General features: G+C 46.5%; 1 protein-coding gene across 4 annotated transcripts in view; it reads right to left on the bottom strand.

Moving 5' to 3' along the window:
* The window catches only part of LRP6 (LDL receptor related protein 6), a 299,386-nt gene that overhangs the window by 47,831 nt on the left and 233,037 nt on the right, over window positions 1–18,518 (bottom strand). The window contains exon 23 of one of the 4 annotated variants that reach the window (XM_073315600.1): window positions 5,073–5,172. The exons of 2 other annotated variants lie outside the window; for them this stretch is intronic. In XM_073315600.1, the coding sequence (XP_073171701.1) occupies window positions 5,169–5,172 (4 nt within the window). In that variant the 3' untranslated portion in view covers window positions 5,073–5,168. Of the gene's footprint in view, window positions 1–5,072; window positions 5,173–8,727; window positions 8,985–18,518 lie in introns of those variants that run through there. One more of the 4 variants, XM_073315558.1, reaches the window with a different exon arrangement.

The raw sequence follows: 18,518 nt of genomic DNA, 5'->3' as shown, positions 1-18,518 counted from the left end.
TGCCTGATAGAAGTCTATGTATATTACATCAATACTGTTACTTTACCAACCAAGCTTGTAATATCAGAAAAAAAGATATTAAGTTAGTTTGACAGGATCTGTTTTTAATAAACCTGTGTTGATTGACATTAATTATATTACCCTCCTTTAATTGTTTATTAATCAAGTCCCTTTTCAGCCTCTCCATTTTGCTAGTCAGGATTGATGTCAGAGTGACAGGCTTATATTTACCTGCATCATCCATTTACCCTTTTAAAATATTGCATATTACCTTTCTTCTAGTCCTTTGGAACTTCCCCAGTGCTTCAAGACTTATTAAAAATCAACATTGATGGTCTTGCATTATTCTCAGACAGCTCTTTAGAAACTCTTGGATGCTGATTTTAAAATGACTAACTTTAGCAGCTGCAGTTTAATAGCCTCCTGAGATAGTAGTCAAATGGAAAGAGTGTTATCATATGATATGACTAAATCATCTGTTTTTTCCCAAATGCAGAACAAAATATTTATTAAAAACGTCTGCCTTTTCTGCATTATTGATAATTCTACTCTTTCTAGCTAATAACATTTTAGAGGACAGCAGCTACCACGCCTTTGTTACGTGTCAGCCCCGCAGCTCACAAGTTAACATGAGTATGAAAGTTACCTACTTCCCCTCCTTTTCTGCCATATTGCCAAGTAATAACAGTGGTATGGGAGCGGGGGTGAATGGCTTGAGAGTAATGTCTGGAATTTGGGGTGCGAAGGAGGAAAGTAATTTTCAGGAAACTTGTGAATCTATGCTGAAAAGAGGTTGCTGGCGTGGCAGAAAGGTGGGAGAGAGAGATTATTTTCTGGGCATAGCCTTTAATTGTCTAATAACTCTTTGAAACACAGCTGCTGGCATAAGCATGATAACTGCCAGGACTGTGGGTCTGGAGAAGAAAATTGTATATCTGCTGGCCCTCCAGGGCCCAGCCACATCCTGGAACTCGGCTCATCTGGTGCATCAGTCAGCTTCAAGCTTCCTTGGTGAATCAGAAGAAAATCCAGTGGCTGTCTGCCACACAATTAAATGGTGCATTTTTTCAGCATGAGTGAGCAGAGCTATTCCTTTTCTGAATAGGTCCCCAAAGAAGGCAAACCCAAGGTCTGCTGAAAGCTGAGGAGATTGCTCATGCAAATGTGGCGCCATCTGGTGCTGAGAGTTTGCCAAAGCAGCACCTCAAGGAATCCTTGTTAAAGCTCCCATTGTACCACAATGAAGCTCCAGCCTCTTTTCCAAAGTTTGGCTGAAAAGAAAGCCTTTTTAGAATCAGAAAAGGAGTACTTGTGGCACCTTAGAGACTAACAAATTTATTCGAGCATAAGCTTTCATGAGCTACAGCTCACTGCATCCGATGCATCACTTCATCAGATGCAGTGAGCTGTAGCTCATGAAAGCTTATGCTCGAATAAATTTGTTAGTCTCTAAGGTGCCACAAGTACTCCTTTTCTTTTTACGGTTACAGACTAACTCGGCTGCGACTCTGAAACTTTTTGGAATCAAAGTTACAAAGTGAAGTTATAACTAGACCCCCTTGGAAAAATAATCAGAGAGTAGGAAAGGGATGGGATGCTTTGTGCACTGCCTGTGAGCTCTGGATCTATAACAACTTGAGTCCCCTGGTGATCTCAGAAATCTCCCTCCACCCCATCTCACCCCAATTCTAGCTCAGATCTGACTGGCACACATTGCAGATTTGTTCCCCCACCCACCAAAAAAATTATGATGTTTCCCTGTGCAAATGGTCAGTTATCACTTGGGATCCTAATTTTGTCCAGAGGGTAAAATATGTCACTATCCTTGAGCATGATCAAATTATTGGCCCTGAATCAAACTTGTGGCAATATCATTTTTCTAATGTAAAGATAACAGATTATTTGCCCATCTGTATCATCCATCTCTATCCTGCCTCAGTGCAGCTTAGCCAGTTAGCACTATATATTTTTTAAGCTAAGTCACACTTGAGTAATTTGCATAGTTCAGTCTGTTTCCATTGATGCAAAGTTGTGTAACGTTTTAGACATAGGGTAACATTTTCAAAAGTGCCCGAGTGCCTTAGAAACCCATACCCTATTGCTGTCCATAAGAATTAGGCTCTGAAATGCCTAAATTCCATTTGAAAATGGGAGCTAGGCTCCTAAGTAACTTAGGTGTTTTTGAAAATATCACCCAGAACCTAAAAGAATTAGAAATGTGCAGCCAGGCCAGCCTGTCAGCTCTGCAAGGCTTGGCTGGCACAATTACAGGGTGGGAGAAGTGTAAGGCATGTTCCCGTACCTTAGGAGGGGAGGCTGGTGTGATTGTACCCTCTGAAGGAATATTGGGCTGATACCCCAGCAGGTTTGTAAGGAATTGCTGCTGGAGGAGCTGTGTTTCAGATGAGATGTAGAATCAAAGGTCCCGAGTGTTTTATGGGCCGTAAAGTGCTTCTGGAAGTTTTGAGAAGCATAGTGGTGTTCTGGCAAAATTCCAACTTAAGTATTTTTGTCTACTTACATTCTCCCTGCATTTTCACTGGCTCTGGGATTCGTTTCTACATCCTGTTGCATTGTTCTGCTGTGTGCTGTTAAGTAGTTGCTACCTTCCGCCCCAGAAGCAGCTGTCTTTCAGGAGAGGGAGAAGTGATCATGCTCTATAGAGACCTCCGTGTTCCTTGCCCTCTTGCTGTGCGGTGAAGAAGGGGAGTAAGATTACGGGGAAAAAAAAGCAGTGGGACTGTGGAAAGGGAAAAGGGAGCTGGGCAAGTGTCATGGGGTGGTGTCCTGTGAGTCTCTTACCTCAGGTACAGACCACACTCACTCCAGGCCACCTTTATCACCATGGTGCTTTATTATAGTGTTCTATCAGGCTACTGCCTGGAGGACTATTTACATACAGACAAGTCCCTGTCAGCTCCCTCTTACTTCAGGGAGGGGGAGGAGTATTAGCAGCAGCCAGCTCTGCTTTCCTTCCAACTCCACACCCCCTTCCTTTCCAGGGCTTGCCTCCTCTCTATTTATCTGCTCCCAGCTGCTGGGTTTGCGTCTCTCTCTAATTAGCCCTTCAGGTGTGGCCCTACTTGTCCTACTTGTGGCCCTACTTGATCCTCTGCTTAGATCCCAGTTAACCCAGGTTGGTGGGGATGTGAGTGACAGGGAAAAGGGGGAGGCAGGTGTGCAGACAAGGGGTGGAGTCACAGTTAATGGTGTACGTTCCCCTCGAAAAAATGATGGAAGAATCTTAGTAAAATGGAAAGTGGCCTGAACTGTATGTTCTTTGATGCCTTCCCCTACCCTACCCTACCCTCCTCACACACTCAGTGACAACATGGTATACAGTCATGGGCTGGAAGCATGACTTGATGCCATGGCTATGGTAGGGAGAAGAAAACACACTGCTTCCTGTGGTCTACTGGGGGTTTGCAGGGTTGGGGCCCTGGCCACTTACAAATCCCTGACTTTTGCTTCTGTTCTAGTCTATGATTTTTATACTGTCGTATCTGAGCACCTTCTAGTAGTGCAATAAGCCACATGACTTCATATCTTTCACATATTGGCTGTTCTCTCATCCTCTCCCCAGAGGGAGAAGCATGTACAATGGAGTGTCTTGTTTGTTTTCTGTTTGGTTGTTTGTTCTATAAATATACCTGTTGCTGTGCATTTATACTAGAGAAGGCAAGGTTGAAGAAACACACCTTGTACTTGGAGTGGAAAGTGCTGAGGTTTGTGTTGGTCCTTAGTTCCTGGGGAATTTCATTCCACAGTCTCATACCGGCCCCTGAAGGAAGGGCTGTCTCCTGCACAGATGAGCTTCACCTTTATTGCTGAGAGTTCTGTTGTGCCAGAAGAGCATAGTTGTCAACCATAGTATTTGCCCCAGAGCTTTAGATGATCTTTTAAATACCCTGGGCCCAGGCCCAGAGTGCTTTGAAGATAAGGACTGAGATCTTGACTGTGACTGGATATTGTATGGGAAGCCAGCGTAGGGAGCTGAGCACAGGTTTGATATGTTCCCAGAAGTGTTCCTTCTAATTTTTCCCACGCATGTGCGGAATTAATTTTGTTATGTGCACCAATACGAAGGTGATGTGTGGCACATCACCTCCATATTGGTGCACACAACAAAATTCATGTGGCGGGGTGTGGCTGAGGGGTTCGGAGTGTGGGAGGGGGCTCAGGGCTGGTGCAGAGGGTTGGGGTGAGGACTCCGGCTGGGGGTGCAGGCTCAGGGGTGGGGCTGGGGATGAGGAGTTTCGGGTGCAGGCTTCCCCGGGGCTACAGTGGGGAGAGAGGACTCCCCCCCCAGCTCTCTCTCCCCACAGCAGCACCTGGACTTGGGGGGAGAGGTGCCTCTCCCCGCCACGGCAGCACTGGGGCTAGGGCTGTGGGATAGGTGCCTCTCCCGCAGCTGTGGCAGGCACAGGCCAGGTCTGGGTTGAGGCCAGGGGAGGGGTGCCTCTCCCCCGGCCACGGCAGGTCTGGGGCTGGGCTGGGGCTGGAGGAGGGGTGCCTCTTCTCCATCCGCGGCAGATCCGGGGCTGGAGGAGAGGCATCTCTTACCACTGCAGCCCTGAGCACCTGCACGGCACTTAATAGCCTTCTGCGTGGCCACACAGCTTAGAGGGAACTTGGGTTCCCAGTAGCCTATGTTGCTGAGGAGATGCACTGGGGTGTTCTGTACTAGCTGGCATTTCTTAAGTGTCAAGACTTCATACCCAGGTATATCACATTGTTTTAATCCAGCCAAGAGGTGACAGACATGCAAAATTGATGCCAAGGCTTTGTCATCGAGGAAGAGTTTCTTAGCCAACTGGAGCTGGTGAAAAGCCTTACTCACAGATGCTGCTATGTGAGAGCTCAGTATCAGCCAGAAATCTAAGAGTACTCCTAGACTATGGACTGAATTGACCAATTGTGGTATGTATCTTCAACCAATAGCAACTGCACCCTGGCTGCAATCTCTGCAAAATACTTTCCTTTTACCACCAGCATCACCTCTGTCTTGCTTGGGTTGAGCATCATCTAAAAGCTGATCTCATCCAAGCACTGTACCATCCTGGTAGCAGTCGTGCAGTCATATGTGATGAAGGATAGGTAGAGCTGTATATCATCTGCCTATAGCTGGCACTCGAGTCCATGTCATCTGTTCCGTTCACCTAGTGGCTTCATCTAGATATTGAAAAGGACCAGAAAGAGAATTGATCCTTGTGCAACCCCACCAGAAAGGGGTATAAGTGCAATTTCCCATCACAACTTGTTGGAAGCATCCTTCCAGGAAGGATTCAAACTATTTTAGTGCATTACTCTAGATTCCTGCCACCTCTCTCAGGTGAGACGGCAGAATCTCATGGTCAACAGTGTCAAATGCTGTAGAGAGGTCCAGCAGGATGAGAATGGATGTCTGTCCTCTCTTCATTGACAGGAGGAGATCATCCATCAGTGCTACAAAAGGGGTTTTGGTTCCATGTCCTGGCCTGAATCCAGACTGCTGGCCTCCAAGCCATTCCACAACAGAAATGATGCATCAGCATTAGTTCTTCTCCAGGTGCAGGAGATGAACATACAAGCCATAGTTTGTGTACCAATTGGCTAGGTTTATAGAGAGCTTTGGGGTGCTCCCAGGTGAAAGATGCTCTGTACAGTATATGGAAGTTGCTATTCAGGGGTGTACTTCTGAACCTGGGGTAGAGGATGAGCAGATAATCCTGTATATGGAAGATAATTGCACATCTTCTCACCCATTGCCCTCCAGTGGCTTCATTTATCCACTCATTCGAGCTGACAACAAAAGACACAGGAAAAGCAGTAGGCTCCCCATAGTACAGTATGAGGGAGGTCTCTGGCTTCAGAAACCACATTCCCTGTTCTGTTGTGTGCATAAGGAATTGCAGCATTCCTTAGAACTGTGCGTCTCTGGACTGAGAGAAAGGGTATCCTCATGTGGTACCCTAGTTCTAGGTCATACCCTGGGGATCCCGTCACACTGACTGTGACCTCTCTGCTTGAGTTTTTTCCATCTGTAAAATAGGCAAGCTTTATTATTCCCATCATTGATGGTAAGGGCATGGAAAGGATAAATAATGTCTATGTCAAGCACAGCTGCACTGCTATAGTGCTTCAGTGTAGACACTACCTACACTGACAGGAGCGGGTTTCCCATCAGCGTAGGTAATCCACCTCCCCAAGAGACGGTAGCTAGGTCAACAGAATTCTTCTACAGAGATTAGGTTGGCTTAACTACGTGGCTTGGGGATATGGATTTTTCACACCCCTGACCAACATAGTTAAACCAACCTAAGACCAGACCTAAGTATTACTCAGTTCTGAGTTTTAGGTCACATTTTTCAAACTTGTTATCTAATATTAGGCATTTAAATAAGTGACCTGAGTTTGAGGGGCTGGACACTTATAGCTCCCCCCCAAATTTGTCCAAAAATTTTCATTAGTGTATCAGTGAAGGCTCCCAGAGATCTGAGGCAGCAAATCACAAAATTCTTGGCCAAGATTCAGGGCCAGCCTTAGGGAAAGTGGCACACCCTGGGTGAACTTGTATTTTGGTGCCCCTGCTGCCTCCCCTGGATCCCCCTGCTGCCTCGCCTGGATCCCCACACACACCCTGCATCACCCCAGCCCCTGCTGCCTCCCTTGACCTCCCCCATCCATCCCCCATTGCCCCTGGCTCCCGCTGCCTCCCCACCCATAACTCCTGGCCTCCATTGCCTCCCCCCATTCCATGAGCTCCATTACGTGGCCTCACACCCAGGCCCACCCTGCTCATTGCCTCTTGACCATGGCACCCCCCTCACCATGGTGTCCGGGTGGTTGCCCACCCACAAGGCCGGCCCTGCCAAGATTCCTACTCCCCAAGGTTGCTGTGAACTCAGCAGTCCTTACAATGACTGCCCTGTTAGTATCTAACACATGGCTTTTCAAAGGGCTGTGAAATACCCGCAGGTTTTGTGAAGAAAGTTTGTGTTGGGTCTCCCAGGGTCTGCCCACAGGCAAAACTCCACCTGCCTGAGATGCCAAAATGAGACACCACTCACCTTGAAGACATTCAGACTAGGACTGGTCAGAAATTTTCCAATGAAAATGCCTATTTGTTGAGCCCAAAAAATTTTGGCCCAAAACAATCGGGGTTGGATGAACATTCAAGGAAGGTATCCCACAGAGCCCATCTTGGATTCCTGATGAACTGCTGGGCACCCCAGTTTTTTCTAAGGTCCACAGCTCAGGGGCAGAGTCCTACCAGGAGATTGCCCGAGGACTGGGGAACCCAGTGATTCTAGTATCTGCGGCTCAGGGGCAGTCTGACATGCCAGGACTTCCAGAGTTTCCAGGCTCCCTGTTATGGGTCGGGAGCCTGAGAGCCCCAACTCTAACTGGAGCTTGGTTTCTGGATCTGTATGAGGGAGCCTGGAAGCTCTGAGAATCCTGACCTGAGCTGGGGCTTTCAGGCTCACTGCCATGGACAAAGGAGTCTGGAGCTCTTGGGGGCTCCCAGGGTCTGCAGCTCTGAGGCAGCCCCACCATGCATACTGCCCTGGGGCCAAGGATACCAGGGCTTCCAGACTCCAGGCCTGCCCAGGAGTCAAAGCCCTGGTGCCCCCTGAGTCAGTCTGCAGGGAGTTGCTGGGTGGAATTCTCTGGTTGCTGGGTCACTCTCTCTAAGTTTTCATCCGAGGTTCTCAAAGTCCTTTAAAAACACTGGTTACTTGTCATCAGACAGGAGATCATTTCACCCCCAGCAAATGCAGCCATCTCCACATGGAAACACAGCAGCTAACAGCACCAATAAACCCCATGCAACAGTTTTAGGACAAAGTGAAAATGAGTAGCATACCCATTGAAACAGCTGGAAAGGCTAAGGTAAGGGGAAGATAATTACCTAAGCTGGAATTTGACCAACCTTGTCCTTATGACAAGTGCCACGGGGAGCTTCAATGACTGCAAATGGGCAGAGTTAGAGCTGGTTAAACAGTGGGAAAAATTCTTCACAAATTCTCTGGCAGGGAAAAAAAATAGTGAGTTGCTTTGTTGACTCTGGTTCAACCATCTGAAGAACTGGTCCAATGGGGAGGGAGGAAAATAGCTAGTTGCGAATACTATTTGAAGAGCAGCCCACTGGCTGTGTGGAAAAAGGGATGGTGATCATCAGACTTGCAGCAGGACCAGGCTTCCTAGAGCCAGCCTAAGACTCTGATTCAGTGCTGACTGAGAGGGAAAAAGACTATCCTACTGAGTTACCTTCCTGCAGCACCCTAGTATATTTCCTGGACATTCTGCATTCAACTATTGCTCAACCCTGCTTAGGCTGGGAGCGCCAGAGTGAGAGCAGTATGTCTCGTGGGTAGGGCTCTGGGATGGATGCCAGGAGCAGAAATTTCTCCTGCTGTATGACCTTGAATAAGGTACTTCACCTCACTCTCTGTTCCCCCCTCCTGCTCTTTGTCTTGTCTATTTAGACTGTAAAATTCTGGGGGCAGAGACTGCCTGATACTATGTGTTTGGGTATCACCATAGGGCTTTGATCTTGGTTGGGATGTCTGGGCACAATTGCAATACAAATAAATAATAATGGCAGGATAACACCACAAGAGGGATTGTCAGCAGCATCTAAATGAAACTGATGTTTACAGCGGGCTTTTTTGTCAAATGCATTTCCAGCTATGTTACTCTGCATGGGGCCCAGGCAACGTGTATCTTATTACTTAAAAATCCTTTATTTCCAAACCGTTTGCTAGGCACAATGTATCAGGCACTAGGAGAAATGTTTTCATGAGCAAGTCATTGCTTATCTGTTCTTTTGGCACAAAAATTGATAGAGTAGGAACCCAGCACCTGGAACTGAGCTTGGAAGTGCACAACCAGGCATTCCATCTCATTCACAGCTGAAGAAATGCAATGGAAGATCCCTTTCGGGATATATGCAGCTGTGGTCCAACGTGAGCCATTCACAATCTGCTGTTTTTTCTGCTGGGCTAGAGAAAGGGAAAAGTACAAAAACAAGTCAATGGTTAGCTAAAGAGAAAAGGAGGTAGATTTAAAATGAGAGCTGGTGATAATGAATGGCTGAGTGATGTGATTAAAGGGGAGAGGGCATACTTTTTTAAACCAGAAAGTTGTATGTTTTATCTCTTTCCCCTTGCCTCAATCAATCACTCTTCTTTTGAGTTTGCAAGCTCTTCCAGGCAGGGACTGTGTGTGGGTAGTGCCAAGTACATGGTAGGTGTTACTGGAATACATATTTATATTCAAGCTTGCTGTAGCCCAAGGCTGCCAACAGATTGCCTCAACATCAAATTCAGGACACTGCAGGTCCCAGGAAATAAATTGTTTCCATGCATTTAACAACAGTGCTTTGAACTGTTAATGTTTTTTTAAATCCAAATCAGACTGGAATGCAGTGGATGTATGAAACAAGAGAAGTTGTTTTTAAAGGAAAACAGCAGTGACTAGTTAGACCTTAACTAGATAGATATTTACTAAATAAGAAAATATACTCTCTCTATAAAAAGGCATTTTCACGGCAGCTTTCCGAAATGCCTTCCAATGTTTCAGTATCTGCATCCAGCAAAGAGGGCTACTGTGTGTCTCACTTGGCTGCCATTTTAATGACACCAAGAAGCCCAGGGTCGCTTGAATTTGACTGGAAAAATTCAGGCCCCGTCAGAAAGCAGTGGACGCACTTTTTAAAAACTAATGGAATTTACCTTTGTAAACAGTTTTGAAATTCATTGGGGGAAACTCAAATAGCTTTGATCACCTCTGTGAATAGAGATAAGGTCTGAATTCTGCACTGCCTTACACCTGTTGAAACACCACATAAGTAATTTTGAGGGAAACTCTAGGGGTAACACTTTCAAAAGCACCTAACTGACTTATGAGCCAAGTTCCATTTTCGAAAGTGACTTAAGAGTTTAGGTCCTTTTTGAAAATGGGACTTAGGCTCCCAAGTTACTCGGGCATTTGTGAAAATTTTCCCCTAAGTCACTGAGCTAGCAAAAAGTTGTCATTTACCAGAGTTTTTGCCAAAGAAGGGAGTCTCTGGTGAGACTGTGCACTTACCCATACACAGCTCTTGGCTAGGTAATACAAATGTAAATTATTATTATTTTTTTAAATAAAAGAATAGTGTATAAAGTAATGAGGCACAGCATGTTTTAGTACATAGTGCACAGGACTGGGAGCAGAGGGGGAATTCTGATATTTCAACATTTGTTTTTATCCCCAATCAGGAAGAAAAGTTGAAATATTGAAATTTGCCATGGAAAAAAAAATTGGATCAAAATGAAACATTTCAATATTCCTGAAACAGAAATGTTTCCTTCAACTGCATTTCCCCATTGGGACACATTGCCTCATGGGAGTTGTAGTTCGAGAGCCTGCTGTCCCTATTCTCCCCTACAGGCCAGTCTCCCTGTTCTGACTACATCTCCCATGAAGAAAGAATGAGGGGCAGAACTACAACTCCCATAAGGCAGTGTACTACAATAGGAAATCAAGATGGGTGAGGTAATAGCTTTTATTAGACCAGCTTCTTTAGTTGAAAGCGACAAGCTTTTGAGCTGAAGAAAACCTTGTCCCTCTCATATCCCAGGACCAAGACTGGCTACAACACTGAAAACATATAATAGGGTAATGCTGTTTAATGTTGAGATGACTTGAAACAAAACATTTCAGGTCAGTTCAACAAAACAAAATATTCCATTTTGGTTTTCCTAATGGAAAATAGAAAATTTTCCAGCAAAACTGAAATTTTCTCACTGAAAACTATCATTATGTGGCAGTTACACTTTGCATTCAAATGGTTTTCCCAACCAGCTCTCAGTGAGCAAGACATGGCAACTGTGCTCTCTGTTATGTTTATCTATGTACAGTGTCAGTAGATGGCACTCCAGAATAGTTAGCACTGCTTCTGGCTTTTATAAGGCCCTGTGTCAAAGCTCTGTCCTTGTCTCCATGGGTCCTGCATTTCCTGGCAGATTACACTAGCCTCAGAGGCTCACTGTGACCCTCCACATAACCCTTCTCTCTCTAGAGACAAGGGTCACAGCTGACTGAGCCATTTTCATCATAAGCCAGCGAGGGAGGTGAGGAGAAGCTATCCTCCCTTGCATAGTCTCTGTTGTCTCCCAGTCTCAGTGATTAATCAGGGGGAGAAGCCCAGGCCCACCCTCTACTCTGGGCTCCAGCCCAGGGACCCTAATAGTATCAGCTATGGTAGCTGACCTTTTAGAAACATGACACATACAATTCCCTGGGCTACTTCCCAACAGCAGCCCCCACTTCCTCAAGCTCCCCTTCACCCTTACTTCGGCCTCCTTCCTTGTGCCTGATATGGTGTATACTGCTCAGTCTCTCCAACAGCACAACTTCCTCCCACAGCTCCTGACATCCACACCCACCTTATTAACTGGGAGTCTTTTAACTAGTTTCAGCCAGTCCCTGACTGGCTTCAGGTGTCCCAATCAACCTAGCGTTCTCCCTGCCTTCTGGAAAGTTCTTAATTGGCCCCAGGTGTCTTAATTGACCTGGAGCAGCTGCCATTTAACTTATCCTGGTACCAGGGATTTGTTCAGCCTGGAGCTAATATATCTATAGCCATGTGGCCTTTCTCGGTCACAGACCCATAAAGCCTATTGTTGTACACTGCAAATGACTTCCCTTGTACAGCTCTTTACATCTGTTGTGACACAATGAATCCCTAGTTTCTGATCCTTGCTCTACCACTAACAACTTCTGTGCCTCAGTTTTCCCAGCTCTAAAATGTGGATAATAAAGTTTCTGTTGTGAAAAATAGTAAATTAGCCTTCTCTCGTGCAAGTTACTCTGCACGGGTGGCCACCTACGTCTGCAAGGGGCTCCACTGACTTCAGTAGGGCTCTCTACAGGAGCACAAGAGTAACTTGGAATAACTTGCAGGAGTGAGGCCTTCATGCTGCTTTGAAGATTTAAGGTTTTATGTAAGTGCTAAGTCTTATGATTAATGGAATAATAAATGCAAAGAACCAGGAAGATTGAAAATCCAGTATTCCCATCTCAGAAAAAAGCCCTGGTGCACACAGATGTTAGGCCTTAGCTTAAATGAAAAAAGCAACTTTTATTGTACGCTTAAAAAACAACAACCCTATAGCAATAATGCCCAAAGGAATGCAGAGAAAGAAATCCCAAAGTTTCACAGCTGTGTGCCTTCCTCGAAGTTGAGGATTTTATTCCATGCATTTCTTTGGGTATCGTTGCCCTCATTTAATACAAATTGACAAAGTTTGAATATATTAATGATGTAGGGTTATCAGTCTGCCATCTGTGGCATGCATTTAGGCTTCCACCCTCTGTTCCTGCACAAAGAGCAACGGTTCAGCTCATTCTTGGAGCAGCGTCTCTGGTCTGAAAATTAGTATTTCTCACTTACTAGGAATATGCTACAAAAGAGCCAGTCTGCAGTAATCCAAACCAAAGTCATTATTGTCGCCGACCCATGCGTATACAATAATTACCACAGACTGGAACTGTACTGCAACAATCTTTGATCCCCTTGATTCATATGGTTTCATACAGCTTGTGGTCTCCAATTCTATAATCCCATTTTATAACATTTTGCCTTTACAGCCATCAACTACAATGAGTCAAGTGCATAAGAATGTCTTTTTATTATTACTCCTCTCGCCTATTCAATGTTTGTACAAAATGTTCCATTTTAAAAAAAAAAACAGGTATCTAGGTTTGTGCCATTGTTCTAACAGGAGGAAGTAAAATATTATGCACAAAATGAGAGTATACAAAAGGAAAACAGGGTTGCTAATGCCATGAGCCTTAAAGCAATGCAGGGAGCATAGGAAAAAGCTTTGCTGTGGGTGAGAGATTTATCATGTATTTAGGCAGAGAGCAAATAACGTGCACAACACATGCTGTCTGAAAACTGGCAAGGGTAGGACTCAAACTCAGTGTAGATCGGTGTTGCTCAGCAAAATGAAAAGCCTCTGTGGGCAGAGGGACCAGCACAAGTCCTATACATCAAGTAAGCCCTTGGTGCTAAACTTTCTTGCACCCGCCTTATGCTTTCCCTCTACATGATTGAATTTCAGCCCTCAGTGTAGCTGCACCAAAGGAAACCCCTAGAATAGACAAGGAAAACTGGGATTTTCCTGGATGTTGTTTATCCCTGCATGAAATTGGGATCAGCTCCACTGGTGCTAGGGTTGCCAACTTTCTAATCACACAAAACTGAACACCCTTGCCCCATGCCCTGCCCTAATGCCCCGCCCCTGACCTGAAGCCTCACCCCCCCACTTACTCCATTCCCCCCTCCCTCCTTCTCTCGCTCTCCCCCACCCTCACTCACTTTCACCAGGCTGGGGCAGGAGGTTGGGGTGTGGGAAGGGGTGAGGGCTCCGGTTGGGGTTGCAGGCTCTGGGGTGGGGCCACAAATGAGGGGTTCAGGGTGTGGGAGGGGGCTCCAGGCTGGGGCAGGGAGTTGAGGTATAGGAGGGGGTGAGGACTCTGAGGTGGGGCCATGAATGAGGGGCTTGGGGTGCAGGAGGGGGCTCAGGGCTGGGGCAGGGGGTTGGGGTGTGGGAGGGGGTGTGGGCTCCAGGAGGCAGTTTGAGTGCAGGAGGAGGTCAGGGCTGGGGTTGGGGTGTAGGAGGGGGTGAGGGGTGCAGGCTCCGGCTGGGCGGTGCTTACCTAAGGCGACCCCTGGAAGTGACCGGCATGTCCGTCTTCTAAAGCGGAGGGGCCAGGGGGCTCTGCGTGCTGCACCTTCCCGCAGGTGCTACCCCCGCAGCTCCCATTGGCCACAGTTCCCTTAGACCCACTGCACCAGCTACTGGACTTTTAGTGGCCCGGTCAGTCGTACTGACTGGAGCTGCCAGGGTCCCTTTTCAACCAGGCATTCCGATTGAAAACCGGACACCTGGCCACCCTAACTGGTGCCCACCCCTGCTTCCCCTAACTCCACTAGGGCATTGCACTGGTGCAGCTGCGCCAGTGGCTAAAATCAGGGCTAACTCCAGGTGTTGACATCAGGTTTTGGCAGATGTAGGGCTTTGTCCTGTGCCACCGCAGCTTTGTCACTGGCTCTGGTGGCCCCAGGGTAAAGCAGGAAATGACTTTCAAAAGACAGTTATTTGTGCTCTGAAGCTCATGCCTGTATTTCATTAGTGACCTGGGGTCTTCAACAGTTTTTTTTAAAGAAAATACACTTCTTCAATTTCTTAAAAATAAAAGCCATCTCACTAGGCCTCTGGAGAATCGTCCCACCTAGAGGGACCCTGGGATGGGAGAGAGACCTCTGTGGTTCCCATACCACTCCACACCCTGCCCTCCACCCCAGCAGCTGACACAAGGGAAAAGGGAAGTGTGACAGTGATTCCCAACTAATAGAATGACCCCTTGGGGCAACAGCAGCTGGGGTCAGAAGTCCATCCTGATACAGACTGACTGAGGAACAGGGGGAGCACAAAGGTATCTTAAAGACACTTTTGCCTCGCCCCTCCTAAGCTGTGCTGCTGCTCAGGACCTGGTCCAAAGATAAAGATGTACAGAGCTGACACCCCTCCCACACTCCCCCCAACCCAAAAGCCAAAAAATTAAGCTTTTGGGGCTTTTTTGAGGGATCTTCTCCCTCCCACCCCCCGGACGTGCAGTAAAATGAATAATGCCCAGGATGGCTTTTCCGCTCTTTTTCTCTTGCTTTCTTCCCTCTTCTCCCACTCTGTAACTTTTGAAAAGTTGAGGGAATTTTGAAAAGTTAGAGTGGCAAAGTTAGAGCTTAATTTTGCGATATGTCCCTCTGTAATTTTTTCAGAAGTGGAGAAGTTTTGAAAAGTTACAGAGTGGAAAAAGGAAAAGAGAGAAGACAAAAAAGTAGAGCCTCTCCCTAACCCCAGATATCATTCAATGGCCAAAAATGGGAGAAGGGGGAGGGAGAAAGGGATGACAAAAACTTGAATTTGTGAAAAAACTGTGGTTTTTGAAAACCTAAATGAAAAATGAGGCAAAAGTTAGGAACAGAACCTAAACTTGGTCTCACCCATGCTCCTACCCACTTACACATCACGTTTTTGTGACTTGGGCAGGAATGTAATTTGTAATCAGGCTGTGTCAGTTAAACTTTAACTAAACATGTCTGTTATTTTTCTGTCCTTCCAAAGCTGATGCCCCGACCCTGCCCTCCCCCCACTCAAGAAAAGCCAAGTAGAGTCATTGTGATCACGGGTATAAAATATTCTCCCTCCTCCGTGTTACTCACATCTATAAAATTGCAATATTTCTTGATGCTCTACTGAATGTCTGATCAGTTTCATTCTTTCCCAATGGCTGACTGAATCTCATTCTTGTCTTATGAGTTTGGTTGTCAGGGGGATATGGCTATTGGTTAATTTATGTTAGCTATTTATGAAGGGAGAGGCTTTTATTTTTAATATGAAACTTTTGGTTGTCTGCTCGTCGGCCTTGGAGCCAGAAAACGTGAGTAGGAAGTGATGAAATAGCAGCAATTACGTAACCGATACCCTCGGAAGTAGGGTCTGCGGGACACTGGGATTAGAACTATCTGCCCAACAGGTGTCACAGCTGATCCAAATCTATTGCTGATCTGTTTCTATCAGACTGTAAAACTGAGGCCTGGTCCACCTTATGTAAGCAGGGGAATAGTCCCGCTCTTGTGGGGAACTTTCCTGGCTTCTGCACTACCCCGGTGAAGTGGGCTAGCGAAAGGATCTGAGTCCTCGCTCCCACTTCCTTTACCCAGTGGCCTCCCTGCCCTTGAGGACTCTCCTTCCACTCTCCTGTCTGGCAGAGTCCTTGTAACCCCAACAAGGCTGGGCCCAGGGTTCCTGGGGGGCTTGACCCCCAACCCTGCTGTGGTCACTTAGGACAGGAGCTAGGGTGTCCCCACTCTGGGGTATTCTCTCTGCACTGGGCACTTCTCTGACCCACTGACCATTACATACAATTTAAAGCAAATGCAAGTTATTTAATCAACAATTAATTTAAAGAAGAATAAGGAAAAATAGGAAAGGTTAAAGGAAACACATCACCCCACTCTGTGGCAGGGAACATCACAAACAGGGTCTCTGGAATGTCAGGGCAGTTCACAGGCTGTTCCTTGTAAGTCCCAGGCCTCCTTCTCAGGCCCTGGCTGTGCTGCAGGGATGCTGTGGGTCAGACATTTGCTCTGGTGGTGGCCACATGCTCTCAGGCTCTCACTGGTAGGACCCTTCTTCCCAGTGTCGCCCCCGCCCTGTCGGGGTTAGATCCAAGCCTGGCCTGCAGAGCCTCTTGGCTGAGGTGTCTTCCTGTGCTGGGCCCGCTGCCCAAGGTCCCCCTCGCTCTCCCCAGCTGCTCACCACACCCAGCTCCGCACTGCTCCAGCCCCAGCTGCACCACTCTGTCTCTGCACTGTTGCTGCTGCTCTGCCTCCAGCTCCCTGGGCTGCTTCTCTGGCCCCTCTGGCTCTGGTTGCTGCAGCTCTGCTCCCAGGGCTAGTCTGCTCTCTCTGGGCTGTGCCTCTGGCTTTGGAGCTGCAGCTCTGCTCCCAGGACAGGGTCTGCTCTCTCTGGGCTGCTTTTCTGGTCCCTCTGGATCCGGCACAGCTCTGCTCCCCAGCTCAGCTCAGGCCCCTGCTTTCTCCTTAGCTTGGCCCCACTCTGTCTGACCCAGGCAATTCCTGCTCACATGGAGGACGGGACCTCCCTGGCCTCCTGACTCCCTGATTAGCCTGCGCACCCTGTCATTCAGGCTGACCTGGAGCATTGGCTTCTCCCCATTGTTCCTGGGGACTGTCAGTCTCAGGGTCCTGATTTCCTATAGATCCTTCCCCTTTTAATACTGGGAGCTAGCCAACCAAAACACCCCACTGACTGTTAGTAAGGGGGCAAACACCCTCCACTTAGGGTGGTTTGTTTTGTGCCACGGTTGTATAGTTGATATGTGATCTTGGGTTTTGGTTTGTTTGATGGGTGTTTTGTTTTTTGCTACATTAATTACGCAGGTAGAGTGGTATAGTTAAAACAGCAAAACAAACCAAAAAACTAACCAAACAAAGCTAGTGTGGATACAGCTATACTGCTATAAGTCACCTTTATAACTTCGTCCACACTAGGATTTTATGCTCATATAACTATTTCAGTGAAGATATCACCGCCCTAACCAGAATTGTTCTACCTATACAACTTTTCTATTGTACTCAGACAAAGGTTTTTGTGTCTTTAATTGTATAGAATGGACCATTTTTAAAGTAAAATTATTTTCACGGCGTGATTTCGTTTCAAGCTAAGCAGGACTTCACTATAACTGAACTAGCATCTTGTGTATTGCAACAATTTGAAACAACCTGCCACTGTTTTATGAGCTCACTGTCAACTGAGTTTTGTTATGAGTTCACCAGGTGTGGCTTTAACTGAAGTTTTCTTAGGCAAACATTTCACTTAGGTGAAGGAATTATACAGACTTTGATTCTCTGCTAGCTGCTGGAAAAGCCATCCTGACACCACCCCAACTAAGGACACTAGCCAGATTTCATCCCCACCTTAAGCTGCCCAAGGATCTGAATAACCCCTGACCAAGGAGAAACCCCCCTCTCACCTAACAACCTCCATGGGCTACAGCCCAGCAAGTGCTTCCAAACCTCGCCCTTGACAAAGGAGGACACTTATCTAATACCATTAGTTATAGAAGAGGCTCCCGCACTCAAACTCCCCCAAGCTACCACAAAAAACCCTCTTTGTGTATGAAATGTATAAACAAAAACACATCAACAGAATATTTTCAGGCCTTTTTTTTTTTTAATGGCAACAGAAACCTGTTTTTATACAAGTAAACATTCCCTTGCAGTCCTAGCAAATCAAGTTAAGCACCAAGAGAAACACAAGAACTGAACAGAGCTACCCTGATTTATACCAGCTGCTCCCTTTTAAAGATTTGTGGGTGAGGCAGCCTCAGGAGTTCTTTGGCTGGCTGAGCTGAAGATACAGGATACATTTAAGAATGGGGCAGTACCAGCTGGAGCAAAGCAGTCAGCTCAAGTAGAAGGCAAACAGAAAATGCAAGGAACCCAAGAGGTATACACCAAGGTAAAGGGCAGGAGGGTGGGTAGCTACCTGGCATAAGAGAAGCAAGATGGAAAGTCTACAAAGAATTTAGTCTGATTTCAGTCTGAGGAATAAGAATGGAGGGAGAGAGAATGTGGACAAGAAGTTCAAAGTGAGTCTCTTGTAAGTATGTGTTGAGGGAGAGATTCAGTTTTATTGTTAAGAGCAATGTGGAAAAGGCCAAATTCTTAGACTAAAGGAAAAAACACCCCACTGTGAGGTGCTCAAATGATGGTGATGAGGGGCATTTTCAGTATTTTAGACAAATCCCATGTAATTATGGCAACATATGATCCAAAAAGCAAAGGCTGGCCCTGAGACAGATGCAGTCAACAGGTTATAATAGCCACAGCATATGCAATGTTTTGCTAGCACAGCTTACTGAACATGTTGACACATGAATGTTCTTGTCTTGCAGTG

Source organism: Lepidochelys kempii, chromosome 1 (assembly GCF_965140265.1).
Source record: "Lepidochelys kempii isolate rLepKem1 chromosome 1, rLepKem1.hap2, whole genome shotgun sequence".
NCBI lineage: Eukaryota > Metazoa > Chordata > Testudines > Cheloniidae > Lepidochelys > Lepidochelys kempii.
Note: the sequence above shows the minus strand (reverse complement) of the source record. Positions and strands in the feature narration are given on the sequence as shown.